Source organism: Chaetura pelagica, unplaced genomic scaffold (assembly GCF_000747805.2).
Source record: "Chaetura pelagica isolate M959 unplaced genomic scaffold, ChaPel_1.0 scaffold275, whole genome shotgun sequence".
NCBI lineage: Eukaryota > Metazoa > Chordata > Aves > Apodiformes > Apodidae > Chaetura > Chaetura pelagica.
The window spans coordinates 1,883,594-1,904,083 of record NW_009953486.1 but is presented as its reverse complement, the minus strand read 5'-3'; the positions used below and the strand labels follow the sequence as shown (position 1 = coordinate 1,904,083).

The 20,490-nt window shown below is 44.3% G+C and overlaps 1 protein-coding gene across 1 annotated transcript in view; it reads left to right on the top strand.

Moving 5' to 3' along the window:
* NTSR1 (neurotensin receptor 1 (high affinity)) overlaps positions 1-20,490 on the top strand; it is a 44,053-nt gene that overhangs the window by 11,463 nt on the left and 12,100 nt on the right. The window contains exon 2 of the mRNA XM_009998617.1: positions 18,949-19,150. Coding sequence (XP_009996919.1) covers positions 18,949-19,150 — 202 coding nt within the window. The remainder of the gene's footprint in view (positions 1-18,948; positions 19,151-20,490) is intronic.

Below are 20,490 nucleotides of genomic sequence, written 5' to 3'. Positions count from 1 at the left end.
GCAGGAGAACCTGATCCTCCCTATGCTTCTTATTCATCCTTTATTGCTTGTCACAGGGTAATGGGGGTCAAAGACTGTGAAGATGCATTTGCCCATAGCAAGAGCTGCATTTCTGCTTCCAGTGCTCATGGGCTGGAGCCACTATACCTCCTTCATCTTCTCTTTCCAGTGGAGATGTTCCTCCTGCAAGGGTTGTGGTTTCATAGTGAAATAATGAATTTTCAAAGGAAAAAATACATTTGGGTCAAACCAAGAAGAATTAATTAAATTTATCAGGGACGAGATAAACAAAGCAATTAATTTGGAGTTGATCTACAGCACTTTGTTTGCAGGTAAAACATTTAGTTTGAGTTGAGACAAATCACCTTGCTTCATTTTTGGCTTATAACCCAACTTCTTTCTTTTTTAGCTTAGGACAATTCTGAAATAAAACAGAAGTTCCACATGTTTCTTATTTAATGTTTTGAAATGAAATGTGTTAGTGTTTCCAGAGAGAAGACAAGTGTTTATTTGAAAGCACTGAAATAGTTGAACATTTTCCCCCCTATTTTTTTGTCAATATTGTTTACTGAATTTAACAGGAACCTTCAAGTAGCTTTTGGGTTCCTTCCAAAAAGTCATTTTCCATCAGATTCACTATTCTCAGATGAAGATAAGCTGTCTGTTCAGTGCTCTGTACTAAAGCAAGGCAGAATTCTGTACCTCCAGGCTTGTCACTCCCCATCCTTTTGCATCAGCCCTGGCCTGGATGACTTGTGTGATTTGCTGGAGCTTGAGCCAGGTCTCCAGAAGGAAGAGCACAGCTTGTTGCCACTTACACTAGAGGCTTCATTCTGGAGGAGGGGGCCTAAAAGACACAGCTTTGCAGCAAGGGTGCATGCAGCTGGTACTAAAAGTTGACAGGGGGATAACAAGCTTCAAGGGGCACAGAATTTGCTCTTTCATTTAATCATTGCAATTAGGTCTCTGTCAGTTCACAGAAACTCCTTACAGGACAAAGACATTTTCCAGTTGTTTTTGTAACTTGTATTCTTGTGTCTGCTCCATCCCTGTGCTTTTCATTCCCTTACAGCAGTGTGTAATATGTCCTTAAGTGCACAAAGCTCTTAAATTCTCCAGGCAGCTCTTTTTGAGTGTATTTTTGTGCAGCTTTCACTGTCTCGCTGCCTCAATTCAAAGTGTGTCTGATTTGGCTTCACCAACCCCTGAGCCAGGTTCCACTTCTTTCAAGAATTTTAATGAATGCATCATAAATAAGTAAACATATACATAACTTGTCCCTTAAAAGTTAGGTGCAAGCTTCTTGCCACTCTCTCTTGATTTGTTTAAAGTATCTGTCTTCTAGTGCAGTTTTTTAGTCAGTCTGTCCATGTTCCTTTGCTGCTAAAGATCAAATCTTTCCCCTTGTCTGTGCCAGGTGTAAACAAGGGAGATCCTGGAGGAAGAGTATTTAGTAAGGTCCCTAACAGGCTTTAAACATAATAATTCAAATAGCACCTAAACCACCAGTACCTCCCCCTTTTCATGTTTTGTTCAGGCTCTTTATTTTTGTTCCCAGGCTGGGAGACTGACTGTGTCACTAGAGATCAGACAAAGCCCTTTTTTTTTCATCAGCACAGTCCCCGCTTTGCCCACAGCTGCAACAGAGCAGAACAGCTCAATGCCTTTTCCACAAGCCCCAGACAGGTCTTGTGAAATGTTTGGATGCCCTGGAATTAGGCTTGAACTCTGCCTTCACAACTCAAGCTGGTCCTGCAACCGCACGTGTGTGTTTTCACAAAAGGCCATTTCCTCGTGCAAAAGGAGACAAGATCAGAGAAGGTGATTTCACAATTACCCTGTAAGAATTATTGCAGACCTGGCTGCCTTGGCTGCTTGTAGCAGCTGTGGAGAGCTGGGTAATCCTGGATGCCTTCAGTTTTAGGGTGAGGGAGGAGAGACCATCACTTCTCATCTCCCTCATATAAGCTGTGAACTTGAGAACACAGTCAAAATTGGCCTAACTCTGTCATTGTAGCTATATTACTTTTTTTTCAGATGAAACTATGTAGGAAATAGAAAATAAAATCAATAAGAACTGTAAGCCACGGAGAAGTGAGGTGTTTTCAAAACAGGCTGGTACCCTCAGAGGGGGGTTGTGGTGTGACTGGGGCTGGGAATGGAAAGCTGCTGCTATACAAACAAATAGAAGAGAGAATATTAAACAGAGGTGGATCTGAGCAGAGAAGTGACAGAATCCAACAGCAAACCTTGTAAGAATAAAATGGTCAAGGAAGACAAGGCAGGAGAAACACACCTTGGTGTGGAGACACCTGCACCTCGGTGGCCCAGCTGTGGCACCGTCTGTGTAAGCAGGAGAAGCAGCTTGACTGGAACATCCCTGAGCAAAACATGCCCAGCAGTGATGGGGTGATGCACAGCAAATCCCCTGGGCTGGCAGGGATCTGGCTCTGCTTCAGAGATTGTCCTCTCCTCTGTCACTCACGTGTTTGTAAACAGCAGCCCAGCAGGGAGTTGAGTCTTGGGAACGTTTAATTTCTACCTTAAACAAAATCAAGTGATGCCTCCCTGAGCTGGTAATTCAGTACAAGCTAAATGGAGGGAACAACTAGCATTGGTGTTTCCTATTTCCACCAGCTTTCCCTGCAGTGCTGCACCTTTACGAGCTCTGTTTAACTGCATCAGACATGAAGGAAGCAGCATTTGCATCCTTCCTTACAGATATTGCTGAAACTCTCTTAAGAGAAGCAGAAGGAAAATGTGATACCACTCTTCTTGCTTTACTCACTCTGCCATCCTTGTTGAGCCATTGACTTTATGGCCCATTGCTTCTTGAGAAGGAGGAGAGTTGGGTGGGAAACAAGCACTCATGTTCAGTCTTGCACACCCTGCTTTAATGTCCTTCCTCCTTCCTCAGCACTTTCAGTGCCAGTGGAATAACTGAGGACATGGATAGTTTAATTTCCATGACTTGGTTTTCGAGCTAGCAACATCCAGCAATTAGTCACTTCTCCAAATTCCTTTAAACAACCATGAACATCACTACCAGGGAAATTCCCTCTGCATTGGTGAAAAGGCAGGGTTTTCCTGAAATCTGAATTTTGCTTTATTCATTTATAGTATCCATATTCCCAGTCTCCCAGCCTGGCATCCCAGCTCCCTGTGGATGTTTTCATTGCCTTTATTCCAGGCAATATGACACAGGAGTTAGGCTGAGGTATGAAAGTCACACCTCCCAGGGTCACTCCAGGGCTTCATTTCAAAATAAACCCTGCTAGAAAACAGAGAAAGTAATTGTAAAAATGCTTGTGAGGAAGAGGTTTAGATTGGATCTGGTTATTTTTTTGCCACTTTATTTACCTGAAAAACAGGAATAATAAAAACTTCCCCATCCCCAGAAGGGAGTGGACAGTTCTGCTTAATGAGTCACTTAATGACTTTGCCCATGAAATGCTGAGTAAATTCACCATGTTTCCACCATTTCAGGGCTATGTGTGCTGTTCTCTCACCATGGAAATTCATCACAGTACCTGAGTGCTGAGCACTAATGAGAATTATCTGCACTTAAAGGCCTGAAATTAAGATCCCGCAATTACCACAGATTCTTCCATTAGCTGGAATTATTTATGAGAACTTGTCACTTAAAAGACTCCCCATTTTTCCTGAATCAGAAATCAAGATGTTTCAGGCTGCTGTCATTTTTTTTTTCCTACCAGAGTGACACCAGGGGCATCTCTCCCACCTTGCAAAGAGTCATTTGGGAGAGCAGAGTTGGAGATTTCTTACGTGTCTCCTCTAACCACTGTGGCTCAAGAGGAGTCTCTTAGAGCTTAAGAGCTTCATCCTCACCAGTTTTGATGCTCATCCTTCTCATGACTGGTTGTGCAAAGGAAGTGAATCTGGAAGGATTTCTTGTCCTTACATTTAATTTAGTCTAAGGCTTTGACCACAGGGAACATCACTGCATTTAACATTTACATTTCCTAGTATTTTTCACAAAGACAGGTCTGAACTTGGACTCCCAGATCTTTTATGCCCTTTCTCATATCTTCAGAGCTTGGAGGGTTCATTTTCTAAGGCCCCACTCAGATCCCAGCTGAGTAGATCACCCCTCTAATAGTTTAAGGCTTCTTTTCAAGCAGTTCCTTTTCAACTGGAAGAGGTAAATTGTATTGGAATTGCTTCTGTCACCCATTGTGAGGCATGATTGAGTAGGCAGAGAAAACACTGTTTATTGAAATAATGAGCTGAACTGAAAAACAAGGAAGCAAACAAGGGATCTCGGGGAGTTCCTGGCCTGGCAGGTTCTTCTTTGATTTCAGGTAGGGGCAGACACCCCAGGTATACCTCAGAGAATCAGCCTCAGTGTCACTTGTCTGATGACAGGTTACCAAGTGTGAGTCAGTTTGGTCCTTGTGGTGCAAAGGTGCTGTCATGAGAAGATCAGGATGCTGACACCCCTGGGTACCTGCAGCAGGAGAGGTACATATAGTCCCTGAGGTGGGGGTAAGATGGGGTTCTCCTGGGTGCCATAAACCCAAAATATATCATGTTCTGCTCCTGGCAGTTACAGCATTACAGGGCCTTGCCTCAGAAGTAGGTGCTTTCTGCTTAAAATGCAGTGCCTGGTTTGAGGGCAGGACGGTCACTCTGAACCCTGGGGCTTTGTTCTCCTTTTGCAAATAGAGATGTTCTTGAGAAGTGCCCTCATGGTTGAAGGGAGAAAAAAGCCTGGAGAAATGAATGGCATTTGGAAGGTATCAGATATCAAGACCCAGAAGGATTCATCAGTCAATGAAATGAGGACAATGTTTCATTAGAAAGCAAATTTGCCCTTTATTGAGCCTGATGTGTCCAGGACTTGCCTGGCAGGATCTGGCCACTTTTGGCTGTGAGGCTCTGAGCAGAGCCAACCCTCCTCTCCAGGTATCCTGCCCCTCTTCTCACCCCACTCCTACCCACCTGCTCACAAAATCCTGGATTAAAACTGGAGGATCTTTACAATATTTTGGAACAGAAACCAGCCACCAGCAAGGGTAGGGGCTGGAGCACCTCACTCCTCCTGCTCCTCACCTGGGTTTCTGCCAGCAGCTGAACCTCTGCACAAGGAAGATGAATGAGGTTTGGCACAGCAGCCCTGGGAGGCCACCAGTCTCCATGGGAAGTAACCCAGATTTCTCCTTGGTCCCTGAAATGGTGCCAAAGAGTCTCAATGAATGGGGTGAGAGGAGAGAAGCAGCAAGAACACACCACAGCTCTGCCCTGTCCTGTCCTTCTTTCAAGCAGTAACAAGCAGGGCACATGCTAAAACCACAGCAGTGCTGTCCGAAAACTTTGACCTTAAAGTAGCTTTTTGCGAATATCCATGAGTAAAAGGATCAAAAAATGGTTTCACCCTCAAATTTGCTGTGCATGTTGAACAGGAACACAACGTGTCAGTTCCCTGTCGGGGCAGGGAAGCCAGATGTTCACAGTGATCCAAATAAAAGGGGGTTCATTTCTCTGTGCTTGTTCTGAAACTAGTTTTGAGTATCTTTTTATTTTTTTTTTACAAAAATTAAATACTACATATTGAATTCGTGGCTATGAATATTTATGACAATATTGGACTTGCAAATCTAAGATAATTTAAATGTCAAAACTGGTATAAAGTCTTTGCTTTGGAGGGTAAGTCAGTGAAAATTAATCTTGATTGCAAGTCATAACATCAGGAAATTAGCATCTTAGGGCATCAGTGATAAACACCTCTGTACTATCCCCTTTTTAAGCCATGTATTTTACAAAGATGAGAATTAATTTTAATAAAAAAATAGCTCCTTAATTAACCAGTTAGGTAATCAGCAGGGAAATCCTGGTTGCATTCAAGACACTGATTATTTCATCTCACTAAATCACCTCCTCTCCTGCAAAGACTCTGCCTCCATCACTGTGTGGAGAGGAATGGTTTCTACCTGAGACTGAGCCTGCCTTAGGCATAAAATAGGGATTTTTGCACTGAAATTCTAGTGCTTATAAAGAATCTATTTCAGTTAATTCATAGCAAAGACCAGTGCAGCAGCATCAGTGCAACGTGTCTGTGAGCCACACTCAGATCCTTGAACAGGACCATGAGTTCCTGGGTATCTGCAGAGATTTACCTCCTGATCCTCACATTGCAGAAGCACAGGACATTGGAAGCTGATTTCTGCTCCAGCTTTTAGGTCCATGTTTTTCAGCCATTCCTCCCAGACCTGTGTGGGTTTGAGAAAGGGAAATCTGTAAAACAACCCTATTGTTAACAGGCTGCAAATTGCTATAGAGGAGTTGGAACCACCGTGGGGAAATCGTTAAGAATTTCTTCTAAACCTGCAATCAGCATCTTAATTTAAGGAACTGCAATTTGTATCTTTGCAGGCAGCCTCAGCTCTATATAGAATCCAAGTGGTGAATTAACCCAGCACCTCAGACTTGCCTGATCCATCAGACTTTTAGCCAATCTCAAGTGCTGGCTGCAGCCAGATGCTTTGAGGTGAGGTCCAAAGGAATTTAGAACAGAAAAGGAACCAGCCCACAGGCAAAGCATCTTCCTCCTGCCACTCAGCTGGTAGCTGGATTATGCCTTAAAGCAAAGTAGGTTATATAAAGACTCTATTCAGTAACGACTCCTCAGCAGCTACACCAGCAACAAATCTGACATTTGGCCTGTTAGTCTCATTTGCAGGCTCATCTGAGAGTATTTGGGTCCACATGTTCATTTTGTGCTACACTAGAAAAAAAAGAAACAAACAAACAAAAAGAATATCAATGTTGAGAAAGGGAAATGCAATCAGGACTTGTCTTTGCTGTGTTTTGCAGCAGAGAGCTGTCACCTTCCTGTTATGTTTCGCCTTGAGATCATTTTCTGAAAGACCATGTGGGTGTGGGGTCATGGTGGCCTTCCAGCTGTCCCACCAGGCTCTGGGCCTGCAGCTCATTGGGACTTGACCTGGTCCATGCAGTGGGTTTTAATTATCCCATAGAAACACAGTCACCAGGGAAGGATGGATCTCAGATCTGCTTCCTATCTCAGCTAGGTTTAGGATTCCTCTCTCTGCCGTCACCTTTCCTGGCTCATTGTTTGGGCCAACAAGTGCTTCTGTACCATCCCTACTCCTGTATATCCACCTTCATGGTTTTGTGAGGCAACAGGTCAGCACTCCAGAATCTGCAGCTTCTCTGAGCTCCACAGAGGTGCCAGGTCTCTGTGCAGCCCATCTCTCTGTCTCATCTCTCTGGAAAAATGGCTTTTCTTCAAAAACAACCCCCCACACACACATCTCCTCAGAGTGACACCTGTAATTCTACAGTAGGAGCAGCAGAGTGCACAGTATTACTGTAAAAATATTAAGTAGACCCTTTGATGATGTCTGGAAGCATATGTATGATTTTTTGAATTATCAGCCTGGTTTCTCATGGTTTCCTGTAGAATAATCTTTTGAAGCCCAAGGTGATGTCTCCATAGCAGTCCTGAGCACCCATTGTGGTGCAGGTAGAACCATCTCAGCCAGTTTTAATCCCTGTACTTGTGGAAGGTGTTATTAGCTGTGGATGGAGATGGCCAGGATGACTGTGGCCACCTGGGAACCTCTTGCAGAAACTGCTCTTTCCCCTGGAAGCCCCACCATCACAGCATGGTCTCTGAGGCTCTGCTGCAGCTGCAGTTCCTGGCCAGTTCAACCTGTCTTAAAGCTTCAGGCACAGGAATTGCTCACTTGAATGTAAATGCACAAATACACCCAGCTCTTGTGCTTCCTTTGAAAAACAAAATCCAGCTCTCAGCATCTCCAGTTATGCTTTTAGTTTTGTCCCTCTCTGTACTTATCTGAGCCATTTCTATGTCATCCCTACAAAGCAGGAAGGAAAAAAACCAACAAAAATAAACAAATAAAATGATACAGACATTGACTGAGAGGGAAGGGGCTTCTTTCCCCCACCCTCTGGATAGATTTCTTCCCTTTCCTCTTCTAGCTCTTCACATCCTCATCCCCACATCTCTCTTGCTGTAAACAGCCTCAGCAATGATGGACCTAGCAGAGGTTCTGAGAGCCTGAGACCTCCATGAATAGCCCCATGATGATAAATCAGTGAAACAAGTCTGTCAACAGAAATGTGCTTCTTGATTTGCCTTCTTCACAATGTTCAAGCACAGCAGAGGGAGATAATTTTAGTCTGCCTCAAGACACTACCTAGTCAACATTCTTACTTGGTAGTTCATCCAATCATCCTGATTAATAGATGCATAGTTGGATCTCTCAGAGCAGCAGGAGAGAGATTCAGGAGAGATCAGAGCATACTCAGCACTACTTGTCCTTGCTTGTTTTTGAGAGTTCAGCCACATTTCCAAGGCAGGAGAACATCTTGAAGGAGGGATGGAGATCTCTCCAGCCCCCTTCAAAGCCTGATGACAAAAGGGACAGATGCTGCCTCCTGGGAAGGACTGCCATGGAAATAGGGACTTCAAGGGGGTCTTACAGCATGAACTTACTCGAGAGAAAGTGAAGACCTCACCCTGCTCAATGTCACCACTCTACCAAGGTTTTTATGTCAATCAGATGTTGGACTGGGATGGGTGCTGGTTGCTGCTCCTGCCTCTGGGGCTCTACTTTAGGCTACAATTCATTTGTGGAAACTGGGGAAAAAAATCAAGACAAAAGACCCACAGTGCCCCAGCTTGAGAATGTGACCTGGGGAGGAGCTGTAGCATTTTCTCTGTAAATTGAGGAGTGCTCCAAACTTCAGCTGTAAAGTTCAGACCCCCAGAGAGATTGTTAGATTTTAATTGCTACCTTAATCAACATTTATTACTGCTAACCAAAGCTCCTCATGGATTTAAAATTCAACTAATTTGTCAACTACTAATTATTTTAAGCAGACAAGCTGTTATTTTACCAGCTATATTAATGTGACTTTTCAGCATATGTGATATACTACTAATAACTTCAGAAAAATTGATCCTAAAACATAATCCAATAGATAAATCATTCTTTGCCATGATCTTGTTTCTCAGACACCTATAGCACCTCTCACCCTCATCTACCCCCACCTTACCTGGCAGAACGTGGAGAACCAGGTCCAATATGTCTTTCAGTAGGAGAATTATTTGGCCTTGCCATTTGTTTGGTTTGTTTTCTTTTTAATTAACTCTCCTTTAAATCTTTCTGTAGTGTGTGTGCCTCATGTTCCAGGCTGGAGGTTTGAGTTGCTGGCTTGGTTTATAGCAAAGTCTCCATCTTCAATCTTCAGTATCATCCTGGGGGATGGAGCTGATTTATTAATTACCCTGCACTCTTGCTCCAATGAACACATGCTCACCTGGCATCCAGCTGCTGGTTACAGGTTGCATCCCCATCCCCCCCTTCAAGGGCAGGAGAGGGAGGGTCCCTGCAGCTTTGCACCCCCACAGCAGAGGGGAGCCCAGCAGCCCATCCTTGCATGGCCACGCTTGCTGGGACGTTGCCACGGGCCACCTGTGGAGCTCAAGTTTGATTGTTCACTGTGTGAGCTGAGCACTGTCACATTTTTCTCGGTCATTATCCATCTACCAAGAGAGTGTGGGAAGAAAAAAAGCAAGCACCACTTGGTTTAACTGTTTGCTGTTCTTTGCAGTTAGAAATCTTTGCTTATTACACTCTCATTTTATGCCTTTTGCTTCATTTCACTACCTAAAACAGACCAGAGATCCCCACACTGCCCTCTCCTCCCTGAGTGACTACATGTCATTAGCAGGGCTGAAATGACTCGATATTACCAGAACAAGAAAAGTTGTGGGGTCATTGACTGTCATCACAGCTTGATTTTTTTTTTTCTGACATGCTGTGTGAGAGGATGTCCCAGCCTGCCAGGTCCTTTCATGACAACTGTCCCCAGGATGACCTGAAGCCCTACGGAGCAAAGAGCAGGTGTTAGGGAAGCAAAGATCCAAGGAGCAGCTTATGGAAGCGGCTGCTGTGCCTGATTTGCAGGCAATAAATCTCCAAGACATGGCTGGAGCCTGTACTCCCATGAAGGCTGTGGTGGCTGCCACCCCTGCACCACCCCAGGCTGCAAAACCCTCACATCAGGAGAGTCAGGTGTGCTGAGCACTTGCAGTTGTGGCTGACACAGGGAAGAGGATGATTTTCTTGGGCATCATTAGCTGCCCTCCACAGAGAGCATCAGCCCATGCCAGGGGAAGCACCAAGCCACGAGGACACTTGTTTTGGATGAGTGTCCACCACACCAGCCCCCTCAGCTTGTGCAATGCCTGGTAGAAAAGAAGATAAACAAGAGGATAGACAAAATCTGGATTAGGATTACTCAGCCATCAGGAGCATTAAGCACTGTATGAACATTTATTAGATTATTTAGAGGGATGACAAGCAGCAGATCTGGAGAAAATGAAATCTATTGTGATTTACGATGGGCAATATCCCTTTGGCAAAAACAAATAGGAACCAGAATGCCAGCAGATAGTGAGAACTGAAATCCAACTGCTCTGCTAAATTATTTAAAGCAGATTTCCAACCTGTCATTTGAAGCTGAAATATTATTTCCACTTCAGTAGCATGTATCTGCTGAAGAGGGTGAGGGGGATATAGCAACTAAAAACATGGTCCTTAAGTGTTCAGGAGCAGGCTGGATGGGGAACAACCTGATCTGGTGTCCCTGCTCATGCAGGGGGGTGGGAACTAGATGATTTTTAAGGTCCTTTCCAACTCAAGCCATTCTAGGATTCTATGAAATAGTGTTACAGGTAACTGTATCTGAGGAACAAAGCTGAGACCAGTAAACTGACAGCACACACATTTACTTGATTTTTATTTGCAATCAAAATTGGGTAAATTTAATTAATTTACCTTGCAGCTCAATGTACCCAATTTCAGGAAATGAAGAAGGAGGATTTCCTGAAGGAGGAGGGGGCAAGATTTGAAGCTTTCATACTCAGCACGACATGGTGGAGGATCATCATTGTTGCTGTCACTTCTTTCTTCCTCACCTGGTACAGGGAGGCAACAGTCTTCCTGGGCCAGAACCTTTCCCTTTTATCTTCCAAATATCCCTCTTAAATCAGTGGCTGAAAGCCCTGGATTAACTGAAGTGAGAGGTACCAGTGCCCCAAACCCATCTTCATTAAGTGTAATCGTAGTGAGGATTTGGGTTTTTTTTTTGTTTGGGGTTGGAATTTTTTAAAAACTGTTTAACTGTTCCAGTTTTCTATAAATATTTATCCTTCAGTTTGATCAAGTGCTAAAGCTGGGTATCCATGATGAACAACAAGGCACTCTGCAACACACAGTGGCAAACCTTCAAACCTTATTGCCAGGATTCCCTGAATTTCACAGCTTGTCTCTTTGCGAGGTGGAATCAGAAGAACCATTCAGGGTTCAGGCTGCTGCCCCAGAGATCAGGAGAGAAGAACATTTTCTGCTGTGAATGCTCATAATGAAAGTGGTTTTCTGGCATTTAGCAAAGTAATGAGGAGCTCTGAGGCCCCCAAGGGCTTACGTATCCCCTTTAAGAACAACTAAGAATAATAAGCTGTATATCAAACATTTATGTGTGATTCATACCTTTTTGCTATTACGTATGATCAATCTGAAAATACTTTAGGCCACAGGATTGTGACTCTGCACAGAAATGAGGTTAAACCATCTCTTCAGGTATCCAGCCAAGCTCAGGAATGTCACCATTACTCAGGACCCTGACATCTTTGCCAAAACATCTTGAGCAGGAGACCCGTATAAGTTGTTCTGCATCAGATGTTGGGTTTTATGAACAAATTATTTCTCCATGGAGGGAGATTTATGAATGGGAAAGCTGGTGGAATATTTTTACCAGAGAGATATGATCGATTTTTCTTCTTTTTTTTTGTCAGTATGTAATTTATTTCCATCTGCTCTGTATCTGTATCCTGCAGAGTATGTGATTAACTTCTCAAGATCATTAGCTGCTCTGCACTCCCACTGTAGTTCATTAGCATAGGACCACATCCAGGCCTAAAAATGGGACATGTGGGTTATTCTTAATGTCTTAATCCACACTGATTGGTCATTCTCCCATGATGGCCATGGGTCTAGAGAGAGGTTTGTTACCATGAACACATCACTACTCTGGAGCTAATGAAAGCAGAATTTAAGCAGATCCTCCTGGTCTCACTGCCAAAGCTAAATTAAGCCCATTGGAAGAGTCTGTGCCTGGTGTTAGGTAGTTGGACACAACAGCAGAGGCACCAGAAGCAGAGGGAGGGGAGGACCACCAGCCTGTGAGTGGTTCCTGGACATTGCCACAGTGTACAAAACAAGTCCTCTTTTGCAGTTGGTTGCAGGTACTTGGACCTTGCAGATCTCCCAGTACAGCACAGACTGCAGACAGTGCAGGCATGGAGTGACACACATTTTCTCCTGGTACAAATATCTACCAGTACAAAACCTGAAACATCTTAACAGAAGCAAGGAGCCAGAGCTCACACACGGGTCTTCTGCTTTGTCCTCTGCTTTGTCTTTTGAGGAGTTTCCCTTTAGTGAATAAGGCCAGTAAATGGATGTGTCAGTAACAGAGACTCGTGTCTGTGCCATGCAATTAATTATCAGTCTTACTAACATTAATGTGTGCAAGGCAGTAGCATCATGGGGACAGGACATGTTCAGGTCAGTTGATAATGGTCATGATCATGTTCCATCAGATCCATCATAAAATCATAGAATCACAGAATGGCTCAGGATGGAAGGGACCTTAAAGAACATCTAGCTCCATTCCCCCTGCATGGGCAGGGACACCTCCCACTAGACCAGGTTGCTCCAAGCCCCAAAGATCCTTCAGTTTTATCAAGAGATAAAGCTGGATATCCATGATGTACAACTGCAACACACACCTCAGCCTTCTGCTAAAATACAGTGCTAGTGTACCCTTAAATTGGTAAAAATCCTCAACATTTTTCAGAAGAGCTGAATTCCTTTCGTAGGCTGCAGTTTTTGGCTTCCACAGTTCTCCCTCTACCAGGTAATGGCTACAAAACCAGTTTTGTTGTCTTCCATCACTCCCAAGCACGGACCTCTCCTGCCCTGCTGTAGCTAAGCAATGGCATTTAGTTGATAACCACTAGATGGTTGGCATGAAAATGTGGAAAGCTGTGTAAAGATGGGGTTTAATTAGATGGTAATTTATTTAATGGGGAGGAAAAAAAACACACAACACAAAAAAACCAAACAATAAACAACCCTTTGGATTTTTCATCAGCTACATCCTGTGGACATCCATGTGAGAGCCATGGCCAAACACTCCCATTGGAATGCCAGTGCTGGGAGCCTGTCCCCTTCCTGCTTTGTCTTCCACAGGTTGCTATATCCAGGAATGTGCCACTGTGCTCATTAAAGGCTGAAATTAGCCACTGGGTGGTTATAAAACTGCTAATTCCAGCCACTAAATGAGATAACTGGTAATTTGATAGAGTACATTGAGTCAAATAAGATTGTTTGGCAGCTGAATGTTAATGCAGCAGGATGTGCTTTGCTGACTGACATATGCTAACAATGCAGTGCCTGGGCAGGCAGGGGCAGGATCTTTACATTCCATTGCCCTTGAGAATGAGGTGAACCAGAATGTGGTAGGTTCTTAAAACCCTACTACGTGTCTTCATTGATTTGCTCAAAACCCCAAATCAAACAATACCCCTATACCTTGCATCCTCAGTCCCCTCCAGCTGCAGGACACCTGCAAAGACAAATCTCTTCCCAAGATACTTCTCAGCCCCTTTGGGGATTCTGTACCATTCCCCCAGCCCTCAAGGGCTGGTTGGACCAGAGGACAATTTGCTTTGTGGGGCTTTACTTAATTAGAAAAAAAGGCCCTTGTGGGAAACCACAAGGCTCAAGTTCAAAAGTCTTTTACCATCTCAGGAAAGGAATATTTTCTTATCAAAATTCTCTTAATTAAATATTATTAATATTTCTGATTGGTTGGGGTTTTTTTAATTATAAATACTTTCAGTGGAGGTGTTTAAGTTGTTTCTCTCTCTCCAGGAAGAAACTTTAAGCTAATATTTTATTTTTAACCACTTAAGTGCTTCAAGACCTCATAAAGCACCTACAAACACCCATTAGCAGTTCTGGACCCCTCCAAAGTCACACAGCAGTGGATGGTGGGGACAGTCAGCTGCAGGTGGCTCAGAGGACTGAGTTTAGCTGGGATGAAGGTGACTGTAAATGCCTGAAATAGATGTGATATTTCCCCTCCTCCCCTTCAGATATGCAGAAGATGAGTCTGGGTTTGCAGGAGGGAAGGAAGAAGTATCTTCAGAAGTGGCCTCTGAGTCCACATCCCCCCAGAAGAGCACAAAAAGATAAGACTTCTGGTCTACAGGACTCACTTAAGACCTCTGGGGAGTCCCTTTGTGAAGTAACATGCTCATCTTCTCCATCACCATTGCAAGGGAGCTGATGTCTGCTCTCAGTGGTAACCCAGGGAAACCACAGCAGCCAACTAATTTGAGACACAACTTGGCAAAAGCAAAGCACTTCAGCATGAAGCTCAGCAGAGCCAGGGGAGCATTTTTCCATGAAAAATATTTAGGAAGAGTCACAAACCCAAGCACTGGCACCTAGTTTTCTGTCACTTGATTTTTCTGGTCCCTTTGCTGTGTCTCTTCCTTGTTCCTGTTCAGAAGGAATAAGGACACTCACATCCCTCTGAATTCTCTAGTCTCATGTAAAGGCTGATTTTTGTTGTCCAGAGAGGCTGGTAACTGCACTTTTTTCCTTCCAGAAATGTGACTCCATTTCCATAAATTTCCATTTGTCTTCTCATGAGCTTTTGAAGCCCCATCCCCAGATTTGCTCTGTCTTCTGTCTCCTGAAAATCCCTGCATAGTTTTAATGCTTCATGTTTCAGCTGAAATTAAAGCCTTTGACACGAGAGGGCTGAGAGGAAGCTGGGATGATAAGTGTCTCATATTTAGAGAGTCAGGGAGGTTCAGTGCCCAGGCAGGCCAGGACCCCCATGGCCACCAAGATGCAGCTGGGAAGTCAGTGTCACCACCTTGGGGGACCTCTGAGTACTGGCTGAGTCAGAGCAGGTGTCACTGCCATGTCTTTGCATCCCTCAGATGATCAGATGTGCCAGGCACACCTTCATGGGGACAGGGTGAGGCAGAGGTCTCTGTGGGGAGCTCTCCTGCAGGCAGCAACCACAGCATCACCCTCCTGCCCAGAGAGCCAGAGCAGAGTGACTCTGGTCTCTGAGGGTTGCTGCTCCAGCAGTGCTTGGAGGGCCAGTTCTGTATGACACCAAACACAGTCTGGCCCTGAGGACTATCCCACACCTCAGGTGCTGCCAGCCTGATGTTTGAGGGGCTTTTTGGACCGCACTGCTGACCAGAGCACCAGCAGCAGCAGCAGCATGGCAGTGGGTTAGTGTTCCATCCTCTCCTGGCAGTGACAAACATGGTAGCATTGGATTTTCTTGGGTTGTAGTGCTGGGTTTCTTTACCCTAGGGCTAAGCCTCTCCATGCACAGCTTTGTGTTCCTGCTCATGATGCCCAACACATCCATTTTGATGGAGAGGAGAACCAGACTGAACCACACTGACCTGAGATATGCTCAGACCACTCTGCTTGTGTGTCTAAACAACCCTGAACCCAGAATTATTTCAGCCCTAGTATCACAGAAACTGTCCTTCCCACAGTGAGCCAACATAAAACCCAAGACTTCCAGGTCAAAAATGAACCTAATCACTGTCTAAATCCTCCTTCCCAGGGCCAGAGCCACCTGCAAAGCTATGCAAGGACAAAAAGGCTCCCCTAGGTATTGACTGACAGCCATAACCACTTTATTCCCACTGATGTCAGGAATTTCAGGGCTGCAAAAAAATCCTATTAAACACCTCCATACATGTTCCTCCTCCTGGGGACCTTTGAAGGTGTAGTCCTGGGATCCCAGACCAGCTCCTCTGGAAACAGGTGGAAAACTTCCACTGGCTTTGAAGGGGCATTTCAGGCATCAGCTCCAGCAGTGTGCAAAGTCACCTGGAAATGAAGTGTTTCTGCACTGACATGCACAGTGTGCTGGGGTCTGGACTCGAACAAACCAGCAAGCAGCTCACAGGAAAAAACACAGAATACAGAGGGTTTGTAGGAGGGGGATTTGCTTTTCTAGCCTTTACGGTCCTTGAGAGTTTGTGTTTGCAAATAGTTCGTTCTGAAAATTAAAACCTTCTGCCTCTGGGGAAAATATTGATTTGATTTTTTAACTATACAAGAGATTGGAAACAAATTAGGACATGGAAAAAAATCCTTAAATACAGCTTTTCATAGAAAGCAGGCAATTTGCACAATTTTCCCATAACAATTCATAAAAGGAAAAAATGAATGTTATTCTAGACAATTGCCCAAGCTCTTTAGAGACTTCACAATACAGTTATGGAACGACTCAAGGCTTTAAAGAAAGCTCAGAAAAGACTTTTTGAGTTCTGCATAATTATATTAGGCAAGGCTAATTTGTAGTTAGGGCAAAGTCTTTGAAGGAAAGCAAATAAACTCTGAAGGTGACTGAGTGAAGCATTTCCAGAGCAGTGTTTCCTTCAGCTGATGTGCAAGCTCTGCTCAGCTGAAGGAGATTCAGCAACTAAAGCTTTAGAAACAGGGGTGGGGAAATACAGGGCTTGTTTCCTCGTCTGATCCAGTAAATCTGAGCAAGTCATTGCACCCCAGTGTGCACCAGAACAGCCCAGCTGCATCCTGAAGGTTAAATAAATGAAGCAGGTTCTTCACAAGCACAAATTACTGAGTGAAACCTGTCATTTTGTAGTGGCTGAGAACCTGGTCCCTGCTGCTTAATGATCTTTCTCTGCATCTTGAGGCAACTCCAAAGGAAACTCCTATTTATGCACAGAACTCTGTGAGACATGTTATGTTTTAGAAGCTCAGAAAACTGCTTGATGTTTCACAAGAGGCCGTTAATGGCTTGTAAGGGCGGGGTGGAGCAAGAAACTTCCAAGGAGCTCCATCATTATTAATTAACAGCATCAACAAGAGATGACGTTCTTACTGTGCAGGGTGCTGGGACTTCTGATAAAGGTGTTGAGCTCTGGAGCACAAAGCTGTACAGGGGCTTGATCCACCTAAAGAAAACTTTGGCAACAGCAGCACTGCCTGTCAGCACTGAAAGAGGAGTTACATCTTTCTCAAATGTATGACCTAAGAAACATGAGGGCTCCTGATGGCCAGTGCACGTGCCCTCCATGTGCTACTCGTTTCTTCCTTGTGTGGACCCCCTGCAGCATCCTGGGGGTGTGGCTGGATTCTTTCTCCATCCTTCCATTCACCTCTGGCATTTCTGAATCCCTACAGAGCAAAGAGACCACACGTCTGCACTGGACACTGGATCTGCACCAAGGTGATGGTGCTGGTGGGTGGGTGCAGAGGGGATGTTTCCATCGGAGCAAATGGAGCACCCATGTGTAGATGAGGCTTTCCTGGCTTTGCAGCCTGCAGAGGGACATGGGGGGGGCTTGGGGTGGCAGGCTGCTTCTCTGTTTCAGGGCATTGGGGTGTGAGATGAGTGGCTGTCTGGGGAAAAAGTTAACCTGCCTTGTAACATGCCCTACTAGAATTAGGAGTTTAATCTTTTTTTTAACCCTACCAGTTCCCCACTGGGTTTAGTAGTTGTAGCTGTTTTAATCCTACCACTGACAAAATTCCCTGTTGGGTTTTAGTTGTTTTATCTTTGTGTTACATTATCACCTTTAACAAAATTGCTTCTGCAGTGATCTGGAGCACACGGTTCAGTTCTTGTTAATATTTTGTAATTTTTAAACCTGAAGGGGTTTCTGATTTGCCCTGTATCCATCTCAGGGGTGTGCGGAGCCCCCCCCGAGCTGCCCAGCAGAGCAGTGGGCAAATCCTGCATGTGTTCCACTTGATGAGCCCAGCTCCAGCAGGGTTTCTAGACAGCACAGAAGACTCTCACAAAACCTTCCTGCTTTCATTTGACACAAACAGTGACTTCCACTTGATTCAATCACTTCTTAATTTGATCCTCCATTTAATTTTATCACAACTGTAGTAATCAAATAATTTGCACTAAAAACATTACAACTTCCACTTGTTTATTCCAATCAATTTTAATCCTTTAAGACACAAGGTTTATTGGATAATTTGGTTATGAGATAACAAAACACTGTCATTAAATCTGCAGGGAAGGGACAGAGCACACGCACAAAAAAGTAATTTAAGAAGATCCCAAGGAGTGCTCCTAATAAAGAAAAAAAGACAATAACATGCTGTTATTTAGAAGTCACACTGCACACAAGGAAAGCTAAAAAGCACCCTGCTGTTTGTGAGATGATATACATCAGTCAAGACATTTCTGGCAATGAACTGCACTGAGAGGGGGAAGGCAACCTAATTGGACTCAAATGAATTTGCCTTTTTTGAGTTTTGACCCATGTGAATGAATGTGCCAGTGGGGTTTGTTTTCCCTCTGTGCCATAAGGCTCCCAAAGCCAGCGGGGCAAGAGGAGGGAAGGGCTGTTTGTTGCTGTGAGAAATGAAGCACAATCTCCTGCCCCACAGATCATAAAATCATAGAATCATCAAATGGTTTAAGTTGGAAGGGACCTTAAAGATCATCTATCTACTTCCAACCCCTCTGCATAGGCAGGGACACCTCCCACTAGATCAGGTTGCTCAGAGCCCCTTCCAACCTGCCCTTGAACACTTCCAGGGATGGGGCTTCCCCAGCTTCCTTGGTCAGCCTGTTCCAGTGTCTCACCACCCTCACTGTAAAGAACTTTCTCCTAATGTCCAACCTGGATCTCTCCTCTTTCAGTTTTGACCCATTCCCCCTTGTCCTCTCACTACAAGCCCTTGTAAAGAGTCCCTCCCCAGCTTTCCTATAGGCCCCCTTCAGATACTGATCCTTCTCAAGCCTTGACCTTGCCACCTCTCTCCCCCACAGGTCAACACTTTCATCTCCTTCGTGTTCCCCATGGTCGTCATTTCTGTGCTCAACACCATCATCGCCAACCAGCTCATGGTCATGTTCAAGCAGGCTGCCCAGGACAACCAGGTGTGCACCATTGGTGGGCAGCAGACCATGCTCAGCATGTCCATGGAGCCCAGCCGCGTCCAGGCCCTGAAACACGGCGTCAGGGTCCTACGTGAGTACCCGCATGGCTGAGCAAATCACTTTTGAAGAGTCATGGGTTGAAACTGGTAAATGTTGTCACCCAAAACAGAGTTTAAACACAAATTCTCTCTTTTTGGCAACCCACAGCTCCCCCAGATACTTTTCCATTTGCCAAAATTGTCCAGTTCTTACCTCAAAGCCCCAGATTATGAAAAATAAATGTCTTTGTTCTGTTAGTCTCTTTACTTCTTCATCTATTTCTTGCTGAGTCACCAGGAGTTTTCTATAGAATTTTAATACTTATTTTTCATTATTTTCTTTTCTCCCAGAGTCACTTCTCTGAGATCTAATCTTCCCCTACAGGATAAAAAAAGTTAAATCATACAGAGAAAGGAAGCTAAAGAGATGTTTGAGTATTATTTAATGAGTTCTGCTCAGTGGGGAAGAAACAGGTAAATGAAAATAGCAAATTTAAGGAAAAAAACACATTTCATGTTCTGTGAAATAGCAAAAGCTTGATAACATGAAGTTTTCCTGTTTCCTTTTCTATTTCTGACCTGAACACCTTTCAGCTGGTGCTGGTTTTAGGCTCTGATTGTGACTGGGGGACTGATGTAGTTTTAAAAACAAACTCGTTTGGTGGGATTGAGTTTGAGCAGATCAGCTGGAGTGGACCCATAACACAGGTTAAACAGCTACAAGACAGAGCTGCTCACATGCAGAGCCTCTGAAAACACCGAACTAGCCCAGAATGTCAGTGATTCTGTCAGCACCAACTTAAGCCTTGCATATATCACTTTATTCCTTTTCTTTTTCTGCAGAGGTTAAATCTCACACTGGGAACTGAGCTGCACTGCAAAACACTGGGTAGCTTCACTAAATAAGCTGGGAAAGAGACTAAAGAACCTGGTAGCTTTAAGTGAGAGATGAAAAAGCAAAAGCTGGTTAAAAATAGTACCCAAAAAGTATCTAATGAAGTATGAGGGTACAGATTATACACTGGGAGAGGCCTCAAGCACATTAGATGGTGAGAGCTGGGGAGCAGAAGGCTTCTTGACCAGTGTTTTTCATGGCCCAGTTCTTGGTAACTGAAGGGCATTTGCCAAAGATGTTTTTTCAATAGGAAAAGAAATCCCTAGAGAAGGCAACAGGAACCTTCATGAGAATTTTCCAGCTGTTTTTCACAAGGGCTGTGTCCCACACAACACACTATGCCCAGGCCCTGGGCAAGCCACCATGTGCACCCTGGCTGCCAATATCGCCTTGGGAAGTGCCTGCTCAGGAAAAGGAGAGAAAAACCCAAATGACACTGAATTATTGGTAATTATCTTGTTGGTCTGAGGTTGTTTACTGCCTCTGCATCCCAGCTGA